This window comes from Paroedura picta, chromosome 6, assembly GCF_049243985.1.
Source record: "Paroedura picta isolate Pp20150507F chromosome 6, Ppicta_v3.0, whole genome shotgun sequence".
NCBI lineage: Eukaryota > Metazoa > Chordata > Lepidosauria > Squamata > Gekkonidae > Paroedura > Paroedura picta.
The window spans coordinates 32,443,578-32,462,388 of NC_135374.1; the positions used below are offsets into that span (position 1 = coordinate 32,443,578).

Genomic DNA, 18,811 nt, shown 5'->3' on the forward strand with positions numbered 1-18,811 from the left:
TGAATATGGTTGCAAGAAGACAGGATGTGGAGACAGCCTTTCCGGTATCTTAGAACAGTGGTCCCCAACCTTTTTATCACCGGGGACCAGTCAACGCTTGACAATTTTACTGAGACCCGGGGGGGGGGGTAGACTTTTGCCGAGGGACGTTGACACCAGCTGAGCCCCTGCTCCATTTGCTTTCCTGCCGTCACCCCTGACTTCCTGCTGCCCTCAGGCGGGTCCTGCCAGCAGTAGTTACGCAGTGCCATGCCAAGGGGGAGCACCAAAGGTGAGCCGGCAGCAGAGTGGCAGGGCAGCCCCTGAGGCAGCAGCTGGGAAGGAGGATGAGGAGGAGCCGTGGCCCAGTACCGACTGATCCATGGACCGATACTGGTCTACGGCCCGGGGGTTGGGGACTGCTGTCTTAGAAACTATGTCTAAGAAAACTAGACCAGATATGAACTTTTCCTTTAAGAAAAAAAAGCTGTAGTGAATTATTTCGGCCTCTTTCGGAATTAATATTTTTAAAGTTTATTTTGATAGTTATGCATATAGAACAAAGGTTCAAGAAACAGTTAATTGTATCATAAGATAGCATCTTATGCAAAGTTGATATTCTCCCGTAACTGGGATAGCTGAAAGCTCTCGAAGTGAGACAAGGAAGGCACAAACAATAAGCCCTATCAAATTCATAAACAACCAGAAACCTCCCAGTTCTTTACCTGGTACAGATCTAATCTATTATGAAGGTCTGAGTGACAAAATGATCTTTCCCTGCTTGAGGTGAGCATTAGGTGAAGGGGACAACTGGACATCTCGTGTGTAAAGTTCCCTTATGAGAAGGCACCACTCGTGTGACCGAACAGCCAGTGAATCTCAATCCTGCATCTACTCAAGTTGGAATCTCGCACAAGGAGTTCATGGGTAGATCTTCAAACCAGGAAGGTTCATACCAGAGTAGTCTTCCTGCGCTGGTCAGTGAAAGGTTAGGCTAGCTTCCCAGCTGCAAAGACGCAAATTAGTACTAAAAGTGTTTTCCAACTTGGCCTTCCACTTGATGCAATAACCCTCCCATGAAAAACCCAGAAGCATAGAAATGACGTGATCATGTCAATAGTTCTGTAGAAGCTCCTTTAGTACCCTTGTCCGGAAGAAGCAAAAACTAAATTCTTCCCATGGAGAGGAAAGGCCTCCCATTCCCACACAGGTTGCTAAACACTGTGCTCATGTATTCGGTGTACACAAAAGACACAAAGTTATACAAACAGTGACGCAGAGGAGACTTATCAAATTTTAAATTTTTAACTTTTGACTTTATATGTTAAGAATCCTTGGTTTATTTTCTTTAAAGAGAATACTTATATTTTTCGGTTCTATAGGCCAGTCAACTTGTCTGGTCGAACTGCTGTATTAAATACTACCCTTGTGCAAACTGCTTGCTTCCAGAATGTATTTAAAAAGCAAAGGGCCTAAGCTAAGGTGCCAAGCCCCAGTGACTGTATTTGTTGCTTCTTACTGGGAAGTTGATTTCTCCTTGGGCCTTCAGTAGATAACCAAAGAACATCTTGATAAATGTGAAGCTTTGTTGAAGTCAATGGGCATGGCTTCCGCTACTTTTTGCTCCTTAATTGCAAGTTACTGAATGTTTCCTAAGACTGGGATAATGGTTTCCTGCAGGGATAGCCATAATCTGACACAATGCTCCTGCCCAACCACACACAGTATCCTTCTAAACATAAGACAAAGCAAGGTAAACTGTTTGCTCAGTTTTGTTCAAGGAAAAGGAATACACGTTTAAGTGGTAAGGTTTAGAGTGGTTCTGTCTTAAAATGCTGTGTCCCCTGTTTCATTAGGGAAGTTTTCTATTGATGAATATGCAAATAATGGTACTGCCCTGTGCACATGTGCTGCTTTACAGAGAATACCTGTCCACTCAACAGCACCATTAGGAAGCCTACTAAATTTCTGCCACCCACCACTGTTGGGAGGATAAAAAGGCATCTTGAGAACACAAGTTAAATAACAGGAGAAATGGCCAGAGCTTGTATCAAGGTGGGCTCCGAATGGATCCACATGAGTGCTGCTGTTCTGGTGGCTAATGGCCCAGTTAAATCAGTGACTGTGCCTTGTACAGTGGAGCTTGCTTTGCACCCTTTGGCCCTCTGCAGAGAAAGCTCTGGGAAGAAGTGGAGCAAGGCCAGTGCGGCAGCTGTTTCTTCTGTGACCCTCTGAAAAGTGGGAGGGGAGGAGGAAAAGAGCAACGACCTAGGCGTCGCCAGCACCGCTGTCCCTTGCAACACCAGCCACAGAGGAGGCTTTTTCCTGGGGAAGTTGCAGCAACAACAACAGTATATATATATACCTCGTCTGGCTCCCAGCATAACAATATCCATTCGCGCTTGTATCATGTTGCTACGCTCCTGTAGGCATCTTCTTTTGATTTTGGGCTGGCTCGGTTTGGAGATTCTCATTGTGAAAGCAGCTCAGCTCCGAGAGCATTACATAGCGGCACAAGTCACCAGCTGGAGCTATGGATACTCACCTCAGGAACAATTCAGGTAACAAAACTCAGGGGCTTCTATAGTGCCTGGATATGTGGAGGAGGAGCAGAGGCACAGCCTGGTATGTTGACTAAGGACAGTGGAAGTTTAGCATTATTTTCAAGAGGAGAAGTGGAGCATGTGTTTAAATCGCAAGGATTTTAGCTATTTGCTGTTGATATTCTCCTGATTATGTTGTTTTTCACTGTCTATGCACCTGTCCTTCTTAGTATTGTTAAAGTAATTTACACCGGGAACTCAGTACTATTTTACATATGAAAAGAGGATTTGTTTAGTGGATGAATGACATGAGAGAGAGTGCGTGTACAGCAGTGTGGTTTACTGGTTAGAGTGTCAGACCATGATGTGGAGGGCCCAAGTTTACCAGGTGACCATGGGGCCAGTCATGCACTCACAGCAGTGGTCCCCAGCCTTTTTATCACCAGGGACCGGTCAACGCTTGACAATTTTACTGAGTCCCGGGGGTGGTAGTGTTTTGCCAAGGGACGCTGCCGCTGCCTGAGCCCCTGCTCCAATTGCTTTCCCGCCAGCGCCCCTGACTTCCCACTGCCTGCTGGGGGGGCGGCCACTGGAGAGCACCAAAGGTGAGCCGGCAGCAAAGTGGCAAGGCAGCCCCCGAGACAGCAGCCAGGGAGGAGGATGAGGAAGAGCCGCGGCCCGGTACCAACTGATCCACGAACTGGTCCCGGTCTCCGGACCAGGGGTTGGGGACCACTGACTCACAGGGTTGTAAGGAGAAAGTGGAAGAAAAGAGTGTAAGCAACTTTAGGGTCCCCACAGGAGAGAAAAAGTATAAATGAAGTTACATAAATTTATTAAACTTCTAAATGTGCAGTCCACCACACAAGACTCAAGCATGAGGAAATGGATCATTTTCTTGGGGAGGGGCTGCCCAGGTTGTGATCTCATTACTTGATATGATCTATGACATTGGAATGGCTCATTTCATGACTCGTGGGATTGCATAAATCAGACAAGATTGCAATTGGGTTTTGTTTGCAAGCATCTTTGTACCAGGCTCAGAAAAATTTACACCTGAGCCCTGAAAATGAATGTGAAAGCTTTTGTGGCTCATGAACTCCACAAATGCTTGGGACAAGGAGATCACTGGATCAAGGAAGAAGGATGGGGGATTCTTCCCACATGTAAATTCCAGATGATCATAAACTCTGCAGTTGGTAGAATCTGATCCCACAATTCATGGTAAATGAGGTTTACAAGATTTCCATATTCAGTAGGGGGAAGCTGTATAATTACACTGTTGGTGTTCAGGGCCAAATTTCTACGAAGACAGCTGATAGGAAGAAAGTTGATTCATCGGGTGGCAAATGTATTCCAGGCCAGACTTGCCAGAGATTCTGTTTTTTTGTTTTGTTTTGTTTTGTTTTTTGGGGGTGGCATTATCTGGCCATGGAATTGGGGTCATTGTGGGTGTAACCCTCGCTTCCTCTGTGAAACCACTGAGCATGCTGCCACTACATCCCAAAATAACTAAGTTATTCATGGCAACCTTTTCCTGAGGGTAGCCTTTGCAGTGAGTGTCCAAAGAAGAACAAGCAGCCCATGGGTGGCACATAGTAGTGCCTCTAATTGACAGAAATTGCAAAGCTCCTCCACACAACATCAGAGATTTAACACTGGAAAGGCATGATAAGGTGCATTATAAGAACACCCTCGGGAGCCATTCTTTACCCATCTTTCTGGGTATGAAGGGGTTGCAGCCATAAATCTCGTATCCAGATGGTGGGTCCTCTTTCAAGATAAGATTATCAGCTTTCATTTTAAAACACAGCAAGGTTGTAATCCTTGGGATAAAACTCGGTAGTCTTGTGGCCATTATTATTCATATTTATTATTACTTTATTATATTTGTATGTCACCACTCTTAGCATAGCTGGCTCATGACAATAAACATTCATACAATAAAACCAAAATGTCCAACCCAACCCCAGCTCCTGTCAGTCCCAACAACTCCCCCCCCCCACATCCCACACTCCGCCTCACCATACACTGGCTCCAGGGTGATGGTCTAATGGCACATTGGAGGAGGGGAAGATCTTCCAGTCCCACCTAGCCTCAACCAAAGGCCTGGCAGAAGAGGTTCATCCTACTGGCCCTGTGGAACTTTACAGGCTCCGGTAGGCCCCTCATCTTTTCTGGGAGCTCATTCTACCAAGGCCAATGCCAAAAAGGCCCTGGCTCTGGTTGAGGCCAGGCGGACTTTGTGCGGCCCAGGGAGGGACCTCCAGCCTATTCGCCATTGCAGAATACAAGGCCCTGCATGGGGCATAGGGAGTTAGATGGTCCCTAAAATACACAGGGTCCAGGTCACAGATGGCCTTGAAGGTCAAAATCAGAACCTTGAACCTGGTCTGGTACTCAATTGGTAGCCAAATGCAGCTGCCTCAGCGCAGGCTGGATGTGGGTCCTCCATGGTGTCCTAGTGAGGATCCTAGCAGTTGCATTCTGCACCAGGTGTAACTTCTGGATCAGGGACAAGGGAAGGCCTGCATAAAGCAAGTTGCGGAAATGCAGCCTGGAGATGACAGTCACATGGATCACTGTGTTGGGGTGATCCTGGGACAGAAACAGCACTAGTAGCCTCACCTGGCACAGGTGGAAAAACTCCAAGTGGGCTACTCTCGTGACCTTTGTTTCCTATGCTTCCTGCTGTTTCTCCATCCCTGACTGAATCCAACCAACACCTAAGGTCAGAGTGCAAAATAGCAAATTCTAGCATTTAGTTTTATAAGTACTATAAAATGTGCAACAGAAATAAAATATACAAATTTATTTCTGCAGTTCTGGATAATGTGAACAATTTACATCAAATAATTTTTGTACATCCTTTCCCCCTTCCCATATAAGTGATTTTACCTAGCAAAAATCCTTTCTGTTTCAGATTGCCAAATTCAAGTTCCCTATTCAACAAAATTGTCTACAGAGAGTATGAAGCCGGTTTCCAAAAAGAAAAACAACTAGACGCTCTGTCAGGTGAATGGAACATAATTTCTAGAAGTCATTTTTTCATCAGTGTAACCTCCCCATTGCTATGGACCCAACTTAACAGTTTTAAACATGTTTATTTACTTATTATATTTTTAGTTTGCTCTTCAGACAGAATTGTATTTCAGTGTACCAATGGAAATGAGAGACAACCCCTGTTGGGAGGTGTACAAAGAAGGTGTACATTTTGCCCCCATGCCTTTCTCCTTCTTTGATGCTTATCAGGCCATCCTGTATGATCATACTTCCATACTATTCTTCCTTGATTTTATCAAGCTTGGTGTAGTGCTAAGAGTGGCAGCCTATCATCTGGAGAACCGGGTTTGATTCCCCACTTCTCTGCCACATGCAGACAGCTGGGTGACCTTGGGCCAATCACAGTGCTTGGAGTTTTTTCAGCCTCTTTGTGAAACCTCAAATTACATTTTGGGCTACAGAATACTGGATGCAATCTTGCACTTCAGATGGTGTCTGTTGGGGAGGAGGAATGGCAGGTTCCATGAACATCAGAAAGCAGTTAAGAGAGAAAGGCTCAGGTTCTGGTTATGCCACTGTTGTATGTCAGATTTCCTTCCTTCCTTCCTTCCTTCCTTCCTTCCTTCCTTCCTTCCTTCCTTCCTTCCTTCCTTCCTTCCTTCCTATTCCTAACCTGCCACTCTTGGCTCATGGCAGCTTAAAAGGTAAAGGTAAAGGTATCCCCTGTGCAAGCACCGAGTCATGTCTGACCCTAGGGGTGACGCCCTCCAGCGTTTTCATGGCAGACTCAATACGGGGTGGTTTGCCAGTGCCTTCCCCAGTCATTACCGTTTACCCCCCAGCAAGCTGGGTACTCATTTTACCAACCTCGGAAGGATGGAAGGCTGAGTCAACTTACAACATGGCAGCTTACAACAGTTTAAAAATTACGGTCTAAAACAATCTTAAAACTTCAGCATCTGATATCAACAATATTAAACAGCACTAAACAACAGTATTAAAACAATCCACAGCAAGATAGATGTTATTCTCTGGTCGTGGAAGGAAGATGTCAGATCTTGAGGTTTTGAGGAGAGGAACTGTCATCCATGGACATCTGGAGAGCCTCAGTTCAGCCACCCCTGGTAGTCAGATATTCAACAGAGATACTAACGAAGGATCTAGAGGCATTTTTGTCTTCCTGATATGGCGAGAAAGATGACTGGAAGTGATTGGTCAGGTTCAAAAGAGTACTATATATTTTGTAGTAATGGCTTTTGGTGGATAAGGTCACATTAACTAGGAAAGCCATATGAAAACATCTGGTTATAGTGCTATGGAAAAGAAGAGAGAGTAATTTCTAAAGTAAGCATTTGCTGAATGTGAGAGATCTTTTCAGAAGTTTTGTCACCTGCTCTCTAAAAGTCAGGAAATGTACTTGCCACATATTAATAGCTTTAAATCTGAGAGTCAATCAATTCCCGACAGGACCATGGTGATCACCATGGAGCACACAGCAAGCAAATGACAATCCATCTTCCACATAATATCCCCAAATCTCTTCAATCTGTCAGCTACAGCTGAACCACAATCAATATGGTCCTACTCTCATTCATCTAGTACTGCACTATTATGTTATAGCAGGGGTGGCCAAACTATAGCTCTCCAGTATGATGCTGGCAGGGGCTCATGGGAATTGTAGTCCACGGACACCTGGAGAGCCACAGTTTGGCCACCCCTGTGCTATAGATGAAGCTGGTTTTGTGCCTGTCCCTCTCTCTCTGCTCTTCAAAGGATTTGCTTCTCTTCAGGACAGGTTGTCAGTCTACTTTGCTCTAATGAATCCCTTTATCTATTGTTGTTGTTGTTAGTTGCGAAGTTCTGTCCAACACATCGCGACCCCATGGACAATGATCCTCCAGGCCTTCTTGTCCTCTACCATTCCCTCTATCTATATTTCTCTCTAAATGTCAGTGTTTGTAGGTTACTTAAATTGCTAATTTAAATTGTCTAGGATTTTTTCTAAATAAACATTTATTCTTTATGCGCACTTAATCTGCATTGCCTGAATTCCTACTTTTGGACCCTGGTTACCAGCCTCTTACTCCTGTCACTTTAAATGTTAATAAATTCCCCATCATAATTCGTGACAGGCTTTCCACCCACTCTACCATGAATTAAACTATGAATTAGTCTACACAACAAACTTTCTAGACACCAGAGTACAGATGCATGTGGGCACAGAAGTACCACGCTATACCAGAAACTGACAGATAGGCAAATATATCTAGATGCCTCCAGCTACCACCCCAACTACACTGGACAATCCATTGTGCATAGAAGTCCTACCCTATAGTTGCATCAGGATGCTAGCCTAAACCAACTTTTGACCTACAGTGATAAACTACTTAACTGTAACATAGACTCAGGTACCAAGGCTTGCAACAAACTAAGATGCCAGGTTTGCTCTCATATAGATCCTAGTAATACCATTAATAGACCCGGCAGCATCAGCCATACATCTCATGTTCATACTCCTGTTCAGCCAGCATGGTGTAGTGCAGTGGTCCCCAACCTGCGGTCCACGGCCCGGGAAGCTTCTTACTGCGGGAGGGGGGGGGAGAGGGAATAAGGGCGCATGCGTGCTGCGCGGGCGTGGCCGTCGCCCTGCCGGTCCCCAGCCAAAAAGAGGTTGGGGACCACTGGTGTAGTGGTTAAGAGTGGCAGACTCTGACCTGGAAAACCAGGCTTGATTCCCCACTCCTCCACATGCAGTCAGCTGGGTGTCCTTGGGCCAGTCACAGTTCTCTTGGGACTGTTCTTGTAGTACAGTTCTCTTAGAGCTCTCTCAGCCTCACCTACCTCACAGGTTGTCAGTTGTGGTGAGAAAAAGCTGTTTATAAAAAAAACAGCTCTTCGTCTCTAATATGACTTATGTCATCACCTGTCAGCAATGCCCTTCCACCCTTTACCTTGGGCAAACAGGCCTGTCACCATGCATGCTGTTGTCATTCTCTTGCTACTATAATTTGCCTGCTAATGTCATTTTATGGTGACCTCTTCTGCACAGAGGACTCACCCAGCCATTATGCTATGTTCTCTCCTGATCTTTTCCCACTACTGCACGGGGAGCCCTTGCCCCACTCTCCCCGCTTTTTGCCCCCAGATTTTCCCCCACATGTGATAGCCAAGGGATAGGAAGTCCAAATTTCTTGCCATTTTTTTTACTTGTCAATCATTGTCACGTGTCAAAAACAACTCCAATAATCTTCCAGTGCCATTTTGTCACATTTGAGCACCCCCTCCTTGAAGTCAAAATATTATTAAGTTACCACAATCGCATTGTAATGTGAAACTGTAACAACACAAACAATGGGAATAGAAAAACGTAGGCTGTTTTGTCGCACACATACCCCCATGCACGTGGACTGTCTGCAATCTCACTTAAAACACGTTGAATCCTAAAGAAAAAAAGAGAAAGAAGAAAAGGTTACAACCAAACATGGATGTGAGTGGGTGCTTTTTTTTTTTTTTTTGCTATTTTGTTACATTGGAATCACATTGTAACATGATTGGACTTGAAACAAAGAAAAAGGCCAAGGGAGGCTGTGAGGGTAGATGATGGAAGTGAAGCTGGGAGTGGGGGTTGTTGGAGTAATGCCCAACTGGGGATGGCCCAAGTTTTCCCACTTACACACGGCCCAGCCCTGAAATATGCCCCATTGCATCCTGCAGCAAAAAAAGGAACACTGATTTCTCTGCATTCCCTTGTTGTAGGACAACTGAGGGGGCATGTCAGGCCAGCCCTGGGACTGCTTCGGACCAGGCCTGATTACATGCAGAACCAGGGTGGGGGGAGAGATGCATGCAAACAAGTAGTGATCTGAGCCTAATTGGTCATGCAGAAGAGTTTGGTCACTTCTAACCAGACATAAAAAGCTCTTAAGATTCCTGCCACATGAATTGAGTGAGTAGATCTATTGATAGATATAACAGTACAAGCTATGTTTGTACTTAATACTCCTTGCTTTTAAATTACTATGGTAGAATGCTGGTATGTCCTGCTAGCTATTCAGAAGTTTGACCCTCAAGAAGTACTATTTTGTTATTCAAACTTTTTCTTGTTTAAAAATGTTTTGTATTTTTATAGGGCTTCTGGGGCCAACACTACGTGCTGAAGTGGGAGATACTCTCATCATTAATTTTAAGAACATGGCAAACAAACCACTGAGCATTCATCCACAAGGAATATCATACAACAAACAAGCAGAAGGTAAGTGCTGTGAAATGTTCTGGTCCCCTTCTTAAGTGGAGTGGAGTATTTATCTCATATTGACAACATTAGAACAGATAATGAGACAGCCTATGAATGTCATGTGAGAAAATAAGAAATAACACTAAAGAAGTTGATAATTCTGTCTATAGAAGATCTTCATAGAGACCTCCGGTTCTCCCAACCAAGGACAGATTGTGGAACAACAACATATGAGAAATATTATTGTAGCACTTGTGATATATAGCTGTATGTCCTGGCATACTTTTCATAGAGAAGGTACTATACTTAAAGTACTTCTTGGTTCCTTCCAAAGTGTGGGCCTTGAGACAGAAGTGAGTCGCATCACTCTTTTCATATGCTGTGGGGTCATATTTGAAAACTTTATTTGAAAACCACTACAGTTTATGCAACCACATTCCATAACTTTGGGAATGGTGATGATATGAACTATACTTGAACCTCACTGATGCTCAGATAACTGTGCCTGCATGGGTTCAGCATGCTCCACAAATATCCCACATCCTGACAAGCTTGTGAATCAACCAAACTCATTCCTTGCTATAAGGGGAGGATAAAATGCTTTTACAAAGCCCTTGGCACAGTGGCTTAGGAGGAAACACAGGGCATTTCCGCACGGCTTAAATATAGTGAAATACTGACCTTATGTAGTCGTTATATTCTGTCCCCTCAACATGACATCGCTAACATGCAGTGTCTGAGCAGAAACCTGCTGGCTACATCCTCCATTTTAAAGCGCTGGTTGGTGAATCCCCAAAAGTGGATTCACCAACCTATTTAGCACTAGCTAAGGGGGAGCAGCCAGCGGGCAACCAGCAGAGGGAAGATATGGAGGCTCAAATGCACTAAAGTCATCTGCCTCATCCCGCTCTCACACCTGCCTCTGTCTCCCGCAGGAATGTCTTTTTTTAAATGGCTGACACCCTGGAGCGGTGCCTCCGGGTGCTGGCTCCTCATGATGTAGGAAGGGGAAGAAGGGTGCTGCTGGTAGAGGGGAAGTGGTGGCCTGGCTGCAGGCTGCGTGCTCAGGGTGGGTGGCCATGGGTGGGCAGAGGGGGCCAGGTGCCCTGCCGGTCAAGCTGAGGAGAGTGCGACCTTGCTGCGGCTGCACCCAAAGGCTCCTGGCGGCCATCCGCTACAGCTTGTGTCAGAGTGGTGCCTCCTTCTCCAGAGAGCTGCTCATTGCACCCGTCGGGAGACCCCGGAGAATTATGAATTAAAAAAACAAACCAACATTTGAGAAAGGGGATTGGTTGCCTGGCTTGATTGACAGGCAGAAGAGAGGAGCGTATAAACTGTGTTGCTCTCTGCCATTTCAAGCAGGTGATGTGGAAGGGGAGAAGTGCGAAAAGGTGGCAGAGTGGTACAGGAAAAAGGTGAGGAGGGCTGAGAGGTATGATTATTTTTAGCATTATGCTATTCGGCTGGCGTAACGCTATTTTTACAGATGTGCGGAAATGCCCACACACATGCATCTTTCAGCTTCTCATACGGCCATGTCTGAAACAGTGAATGAGAATGAGAACTTAATAACTGCAGCATTTAGTGTGATAAATGGGGATCAAGCACATGCAAATCAATGCTGCTGACATCTGTTCAAAGAATTCTGACCAACAGAATCCTGGAATTAAAGTAAAAATTCTGGCAATTTTGTTGTCGGTTGACAATAGAACAAATTTAGTGTCCAGTGGTACCTTTAAGACCACGGAATCTTTATTCCAGGTATGGGCTTTCATGTACATGCACATAGCCTAAAGTTGCCTCTGGACTCTAAATTTGTTCTGCTACTTCAGACCAACATAGCTACCCAATTGAATCAGTAGATAATAGTACAGCAAGTCTGGTGCTACAAGTATAGCGGTAAGGAAGGAAAGCATTAAAAAATTCATCAGGAAAACCACAGCGGCCTCCTGATATCTTTGAACTTTGGATCTGTGCTGAGACTGTTTATGTACTTAGTTAGCATCAGTCAATTTGCTTGCCTTGCCTGTGTACTATTTATTCAGTGTTTGACTGGAAAGACATTTGAATTTTTTCCCATTTTGTTAAATGTATGGTTTTAGCAATACAAGAACGTCAATGAATAACATCTTTGTGAAATGTAATGTAAAATTTTATGTATATCCTGACTTCTCTGAAGGCTCATGGCATGTAACAGTAAATGTTTAACTATAGAAATAACACGATAACAGTAAAATAAACAATAATTAATATTAAATGAGATTGCATGCCCATATAGCATTCAATGCAATTGTGTCGTGAATCTTGTCAGCACAACAGCAGAGGAGAAAGTCAAAGGTTCACCAATTTTCTTTGTTTGTACAGCAATAACAAAAATATTAATAAGCCTAAAAACGGTAATGACTGGGGAAGGCACTGGCAAACCCCCCTGTATTGAGTCTGCCATGAAAACGCTAGAGGGCGTCACCCCAAGGGTCAGACATGACCCAGTGCTTGCACAGGGGATACCTTTACCTTTTAAAAGGTAAAGGTATCCCCTGTGCAAGCACTGGGTCATGTCTCACCCTTGGGGTGACGCCCTCCAGTGTTTTCATGGCAGACTCAATACGGGGTGGTTTGCCAGTGCCTTCCCCAGTCATTACCGTTTACCCCCCTATTTGGAGATAAATATTCCTGTGCAGTAGGTACATATACCTCTGAGCAAGAAGAAGAATGGAAGAGAGGAGACTAAATCTATTTGTTCTAGCTTTTATGTCTGAGGAGAAACAGGACAAGCCACTTCCAGCCTACAGAGTAGGCTGTCTGTGCGAATACCTCAGCACAGGTGTGTGTAGGTCTTTGTATGCATTGTCATCATTTATAATTTATGATAAAAGTTAGATATCTTCTTTGTTATAAAGGCCATATTGGTGAATGGCAAATACTAACTGTTCCCTATCTTCACTGGCTTAAGGTGCCTCGTATTCTGACAAAACATCACCTATAGAGACACTGGATGATGCTGTGCCTTCAGGCCGGACTTATAAGTATGTGTGGCCAATCACTGCAGAAATCGGGCCTCGAAACTCCGACCCTGCCTGTCTCACCTATGCCTACTACTCCCATGAAAACATGGTACAGGACTTTAATTCTGGCCTTATCGGTGCCTTGCTGATATGTAAAGAAGGTAATCGCTTATTTTAAAGCTGACGAAATCATGCAATGTTAATAATTGAGGCATATCTGTCTCTTTAGGTTGCAAGCCCTGGGTTGGGAAATTTCTGGAGATTTGGGAGATGGAGCCTGCGGACAGTCTGGTTTGGGGAGGGAAGGGACTTCAGCAGGGTACAGTGCCCTAGGGACCAGCTCCCCAAGCAGCAGTTCTCTCCAGGGGGAGCTGGAGACCAGTTATAATTCCAGGAGATCTCCAGTTACCACCTGGAACTTGGCCAGCCTTAGGGTTGCTAGTCCCCAAGGGGGGACAGGGGATTCCCCCAGTTTGGAGCCCTTTCCCCGTTCAGAGCTATCAGGAATTGAGGATAACTTACACCTCCCCCCCCCCCCAAAAAGGCAACAACCTAGAAATAAATATGACATGTCTATGTCACTCAGAAATGACATAGGCACATGTGACACTGGGGGCACAACTATGTGGTAGAAAGCTAATTCTACCATGGATAATTTGTCCACAGACCAGAGTGTCACCCCCCAATGTCCCCCAACATGCCTAGATGACTTCCAGGTGATGCAGACATGTGTTTCTTTCCGTCTTCCTTACTTCCTGCTCCCAGTCAGCCCCTCCCCATCGCCCGCCAGCTGGTCCAAGAGACCTGGTAACCCTAGCAAGCCTAAAAGGTATCACCTGTGTAAGCACCGGGTCATGTCTGACCCTTAGGGTGACGCCCTCTAGCGTTTTCATGGCAGACTCAATACAGGGTGGTTTGCCAGTGCCTTCCCCAGTCATTACCGTTTACCCCCCAGCAAGCTGGGTATTCATTTTACCGACCTCGGAAGGATGGAAGGCTGAGTCAACCTTGAGCCGGCTGCTGGGATCAAACTCCCAGCCTCATGGGCAGAGCTTTCAGACTGCATGTCTGCTGCCTTACCACTCTGCGCCACAAGAGGCTCTAACAGCAAGCCTACTGTGACAATATCTACAAAAATTAAGTAACTTTAGTATTAAAATGTTTGGCCTACCTTTCAGCTGAGAAACAGCATTCATGGTTGCTCTCAGATACAATAAAATCCTTGAAAACAAAGTGGTGTCATAAAAATAAACTTCACAGTAACATAATTTCAGGTTATTCCCCCCTAGGGGGATTCTATTTAATGGTGAATGTTCAATGTAGACTCGGTGTTGGAACTAGGGAGTCTTCTGAAACTGTCCAATTTAGCATCATAGTTGAAAGCAAACATATCTGTATATTACTGGGAACCTCATGGGAATGTCACATATGTAAGTCGTAATTATCTGTACCTATGGAATCCCCTTTCCTCCTCTCTTCTAGGAAGCTTGTATGAAAATGGAACCCAGAAATTGTTTGACCGGGAATATGTGTTGATGTTCGCAGTATTTGATGAAAGCAAAAGCTGGCAAAAAGTTACTTCCCTCATGTACACAATCAATGGTTACGCTAATGGAACTCTTCCAGGTACTGGATAGGCTTGTCTGACAGAGTAGGGAAAGCCGAGATACACCTGGCACGATTGATATGTGTCTTTATTTCCCCATTTCTGCTGTCATCTGGGAAAGAGAGGGATTATGTTGGACTCATCATGCATAGCACATTAAAACAGAACCAAAGAAAGAAGTGACTGCACTTCTATTGCAGCTTTCCTTTAACGTTTCAAGTATGTACAGGTACTATTACAGGGGTAGTCAAACTGTGGCCTTCCAGATGTCCATGCTGGCAGGGGGATCCTGGGAATTGTAGTCCATGGACACCTGGAGGGCCACAGTTTGACTACCCCTGTACTATTATATGCAGGATTGGGATTTACGCACTCCTCTGTAAACCACATTATGCGGATTAGTGTGGTGGTGCTACCATCCTATGCAAACCCACATGGGAGTAGCTAAGCAGAACACAGTTTGGCCTTGTTGCAGCGGTTAGGAACGTGGACTTCTAATGTGGTGAGCCGGGTTTGATTCCCCACTCCCCCATGTGCAACCAGCTGGCTCGCCACTGCACTGATAAAGCTGTAATATCAGGGCTCTCTCAGCCTTACCTACCTTGCAGGGTGTCTGTTATGGGGAGAGGAATGGGAAGGCGACTGTAAGCTGTTTTGGGACTCCTTCTGATAGAGAAAAGTGACATATAAGAACCAACTCTTCTTCTTCTACCTTGTCTACTTATAAAGCTGTTCTGGCTGAGCAATAATATCAGGGCTCACTCAGCCTCACCTACCTCACAGGGTGTCTGTTGTGGAGAGAGGAAAGGGAAGGCCGCTTTGCGACTCCTTCTGGTAGAGAACCAACTCTTTTTCTTCTTCTAGTCTGGTTAGCCAGTTTTGATTCACTGCTCCTTCTCCACATGCATCCAGCTGGGTGACCTGGGCTCACCACAGCACTGATAAAGTTGTTTTGACCAAGCAGTAATATCAGGGCTCTCTCAGCCTCTCCTATCTCACAGGGTGGGGAGAGGGAAGGGAAGGCGATTGTAAGCTGCTTTGAGACTTCTTCTGGCAGAGACAAAGCGGCATATCCGAACCAACTCTTCTTCTTTTTATTCTCTTTCTGAGTGAACATGCAGAGGATTGCACTGTAAGAGACCCTGATTTTCTGCCTTTCTTCCTTTCCTTTATAAAACGATGGATATGACACCTTGTCCATCCACCCACAGTGATGATGGCCAGTTCCACAATCCAGCATCTACAAAATGTGGCTGGCTGGGCAATGTCAGGGTTCTAAACAGCCAGAGCCAATTCAAAGAATCAAATTGAGAAGACAAAAAATGTGGGTTGTGGGGATCTCTGCTTAATATGTTTTCTCCATGAAGTTCATTTGCAGCTTAGCTTGCATTAATAATCCTAGTCAAGTGATCCTAAACATGACAGTGTAAGAACTGTCTGGCAGGAAACAACCAGCATTCTTCTTTCACAGATGTCATTCCCTGGGAGCAGATAAAGCAAAGCAAACAGGAAACATGATTTTGTATTTCTGCCTCCAGCATTTAGTAATCAGAAGAATCCTTTCTCTAAATAAGAAAAGTTCTATTTAGCTATCATGGCTAATGGCTACTCATAGACTACAGACACATTTTCTGTCCTTCATTTACTGGACTGGAGGTGGTTAAGTGGTTCCCCTTTAAATGTCAGCTGAGCTGGCTACACACTGAAGCGGAACAGAATGGTTTCATCAATTCCACTGATCTCCTCACTCTATATTCTCTATACGCCACTTTGGTTATATGAATTGGTTGTATTTAGAGCTGTCAATCATGTTTGTTTGGAAACCCTAGCAAGTACAAAAGTGTTTTAATTGCAGCTCATCTATTGAGCAAATAAAAGGGAACTTTCCATTATCCTGTCATTCATTCATTCATTCATTCATTCATTCATTCATTCATTCATTCATTCATTCATCCATCTCCACACTGCAAATTCTAGAAGGCTTTCTCTCCTGATCTTTTTATTTCAGACCTAGAGGCATGTACTTATGATCGCATTAGCTGGCATTTGATTGGGATGAGTTCTGCACCAGAGATCTTCTCCATCCATTTCAATGGTCAAACCCTGGAACAAAACCACTACAAAGTGTCAACTATCAACCTTGTCGGAGGGGCATCAGCCACAGCAAGCATGCTTGTGAGCCGCACAGGAAAGTGGCTAATATCTTCTGTTGTCCAAAAACATCTGCAAGGCAAGGAGATCTTTATTAAGCAGGCAGTTGTGCAATTGACCACAGGCTTGTTGTTGAGTTTTTTCCTTGAATGGAGAGCATACAGCTGTGATTTGCTAACAAAAAAGGGGGTCAAAAAGTAATGTAAAAGTCAACTTATCTACAAAGTTGCTTATGAAGTAGTTTTTTTTTACCTTGAGTAATATTTTGTGTTGTTTTGATTGAACCTAACAGAAAGATATTGCATGGATTTCATTATTTTGTTTTGGCTTTTGTGTGGGCCGATACAGCTGGTTACATCTCTTTTTTTAAAGAATGAATAGCCATAAGTGTCCTTGTTCCTTTCTGTCTTTCAAATCAGCTGGAATGCATGGTTACCTGAAAATAGAGGAATGTGGAAATCTAGATATCTTAACAAAGAAATTATCCTATAAAGAACTGCGAATGATTAAAGAGTGGGAATATTTCATTGCTGCAGAAGAAGTCATCTGGGATTATGCTCCACAAATTCCTGAGAGTGTTGATAGGTAACTTGGTGGAAGTGTGAAACCTGAGGGGTGTCATGAGCCTAGTGCCGAAGGATTAGAACATTGTGACTCTACTGGACTGCAAGTCATTTGTAGTGCCATCCTAAGCAGGGTAACACCCTTCTAAACTCACAGACTTCAATGGACTTAGAAGGGTGTTGGCTGACTAATTTGCAACAGAACAGCACAAATGGATTAAAATATAGGGAAAACTTTATTCAGGAATTAACACAATTGATAGTGACAAGCTGAAACTTGGATAGTCCTTGCTACATCACTAGCTGAGGAAGAGAGAGAGTTAGTGAGTTGAGAAACTCCCAAGAAGAAACAGAACATTGTCCTAAGAGTACCAATCTGGAGGCAGACAAGGAATGACACTTATCAGGAAAGAAGGTGCTGCCGTATCCTATCTAACTGGCCTTTCCTCTTGCTTTCCCCAGCAGGGTTCTCCTTCTTTTCTTCTTTGTGTACCAGAATATTGCCTATTCCAACAGGGTCTAGTTTACAAAGTTCACAAGATTCACCTTCTTACATGGATTTTCAAACCTTTCTTGAGAAAGTGGCTTGGTGAGTGCATCCACAAGCATTTCTTCTGTAGGAATGTAACTCAACAAGCTCTTTTCCATACAAGTCTCTTACGATATGTGATGTTTTACATCTATGTGTTTAGTTCTTGAGTTGATCTTCTCTGTCTTTGCAAGTTTTATGAGTTTGTGTTCAAAAATTGGGTGGATTGAGGTTCATCTATCCCAAAGTCTTGCATTAGTTGAAGAATCAACATGAGTCATCTTCAGGCTTCTAATGCAGACACATGTTGAGTTTCAGTTGAAGACACAACTACAGTTTCTTGCTTCCTGCTGTTTCAGCCAATGGCTTCTCCACCATAGGTGAATAGGTGTCCACTGGCGGACTTCCTGTCTGTAGTATCTCCTGCCCAGTCTGCATCCATGTATCCCATTAGTCTGGAATTGTTGGTTATTGGTAACTTAAGCTACAGATGTGCAGTACCATTCAGATGCTTTGCAAGTCTCTTGACTGCATTCCAGTTGTTTTTATTTGCTAAGTAAGTTTTCCTGCAAGATATTCTCATAGCTGCTTTGATCTTAGGACCCATCAATGTTTATATTTATGATAGAGTCAGTAGAGTAGCCATGTTGGTCTAAAGCAGGGGTAGTCAAACTGCGCCCCTCCAGATGTCCATAGACTACAATTCCCATGGGCAAATGCTGGCAGGGGCTCATGGGAATTGTAGTCCATGGACATCTGGAGGGCCGCAGTTTGACTACCCCTGGTCTAAAACAATAGAACAAAGTTTGAGTCCAATGGCACCTTCAAGACCAACAAAGTTTTATTCTGTGTATGAGCTTTCATGTGCATGCATATTACTTCATCAGATACATAAAAAGTTTTCTTCACATCTTCAAGAAATGCCAGGATTTTCTGCTTTTGGTTGAGATGACAGCTTTATTCTTCCTCTTTTTATATCTGTAGTCTAAACTAGTAGTTAATGTTTCCTAATTGTTTCACTTCTGCTTCTTGGTTCAGATTGTGAACTATTTCATCACAGTCCTCTTCATAGCAGAAAATTAGGTCCTCCATATAAGTGAGAATCTAAGTCCATTTGCTGCCTCTTGAATATAGGCAACATTCTTGCCTTGTTCACATCCTTCCTTGATTAGCATTTGATTTTTTAATTCCAACATCT

The 18,811-nt window shown here is 44.1% G+C and overlaps 1 protein-coding gene across 1 annotated transcript in view; it reads left to right on the forward strand.

Moving 5' to 3' along the window:
• Positions 1 to 2,268: 2,268 nt before the first annotated feature.
• The window catches only part of F5 (coagulation factor V), a 45,111-nt gene continuing 28,568 nt past the window's right edge, over positions 2,269 to 18,811 (forward strand). The window contains exons 1-7 of the mRNA XM_077342014.1: positions 2,269 to 2,540; positions 5,446 to 5,537; positions 9,655 to 9,777; positions 12,713 to 12,925; positions 14,247 to 14,390; positions 16,379 to 16,600; positions 16,941 to 17,106. Coding sequence (XP_077198129.1) covers positions 2,389 to 2,540; positions 5,446 to 5,537; positions 9,655 to 9,777; positions 12,713 to 12,925; positions 14,247 to 14,390; positions 16,379 to 16,600; positions 16,941 to 17,106 — 1,112 coding nt within the window. The 5' untranslated portion in view covers positions 2,269 to 2,388. The remainder of the gene's footprint in view (positions 2,541 to 5,445; positions 5,538 to 9,654; positions 9,778 to 12,712; positions 12,926 to 14,246; positions 14,391 to 16,378; positions 16,601 to 16,940; positions 17,107 to 18,811) is intronic.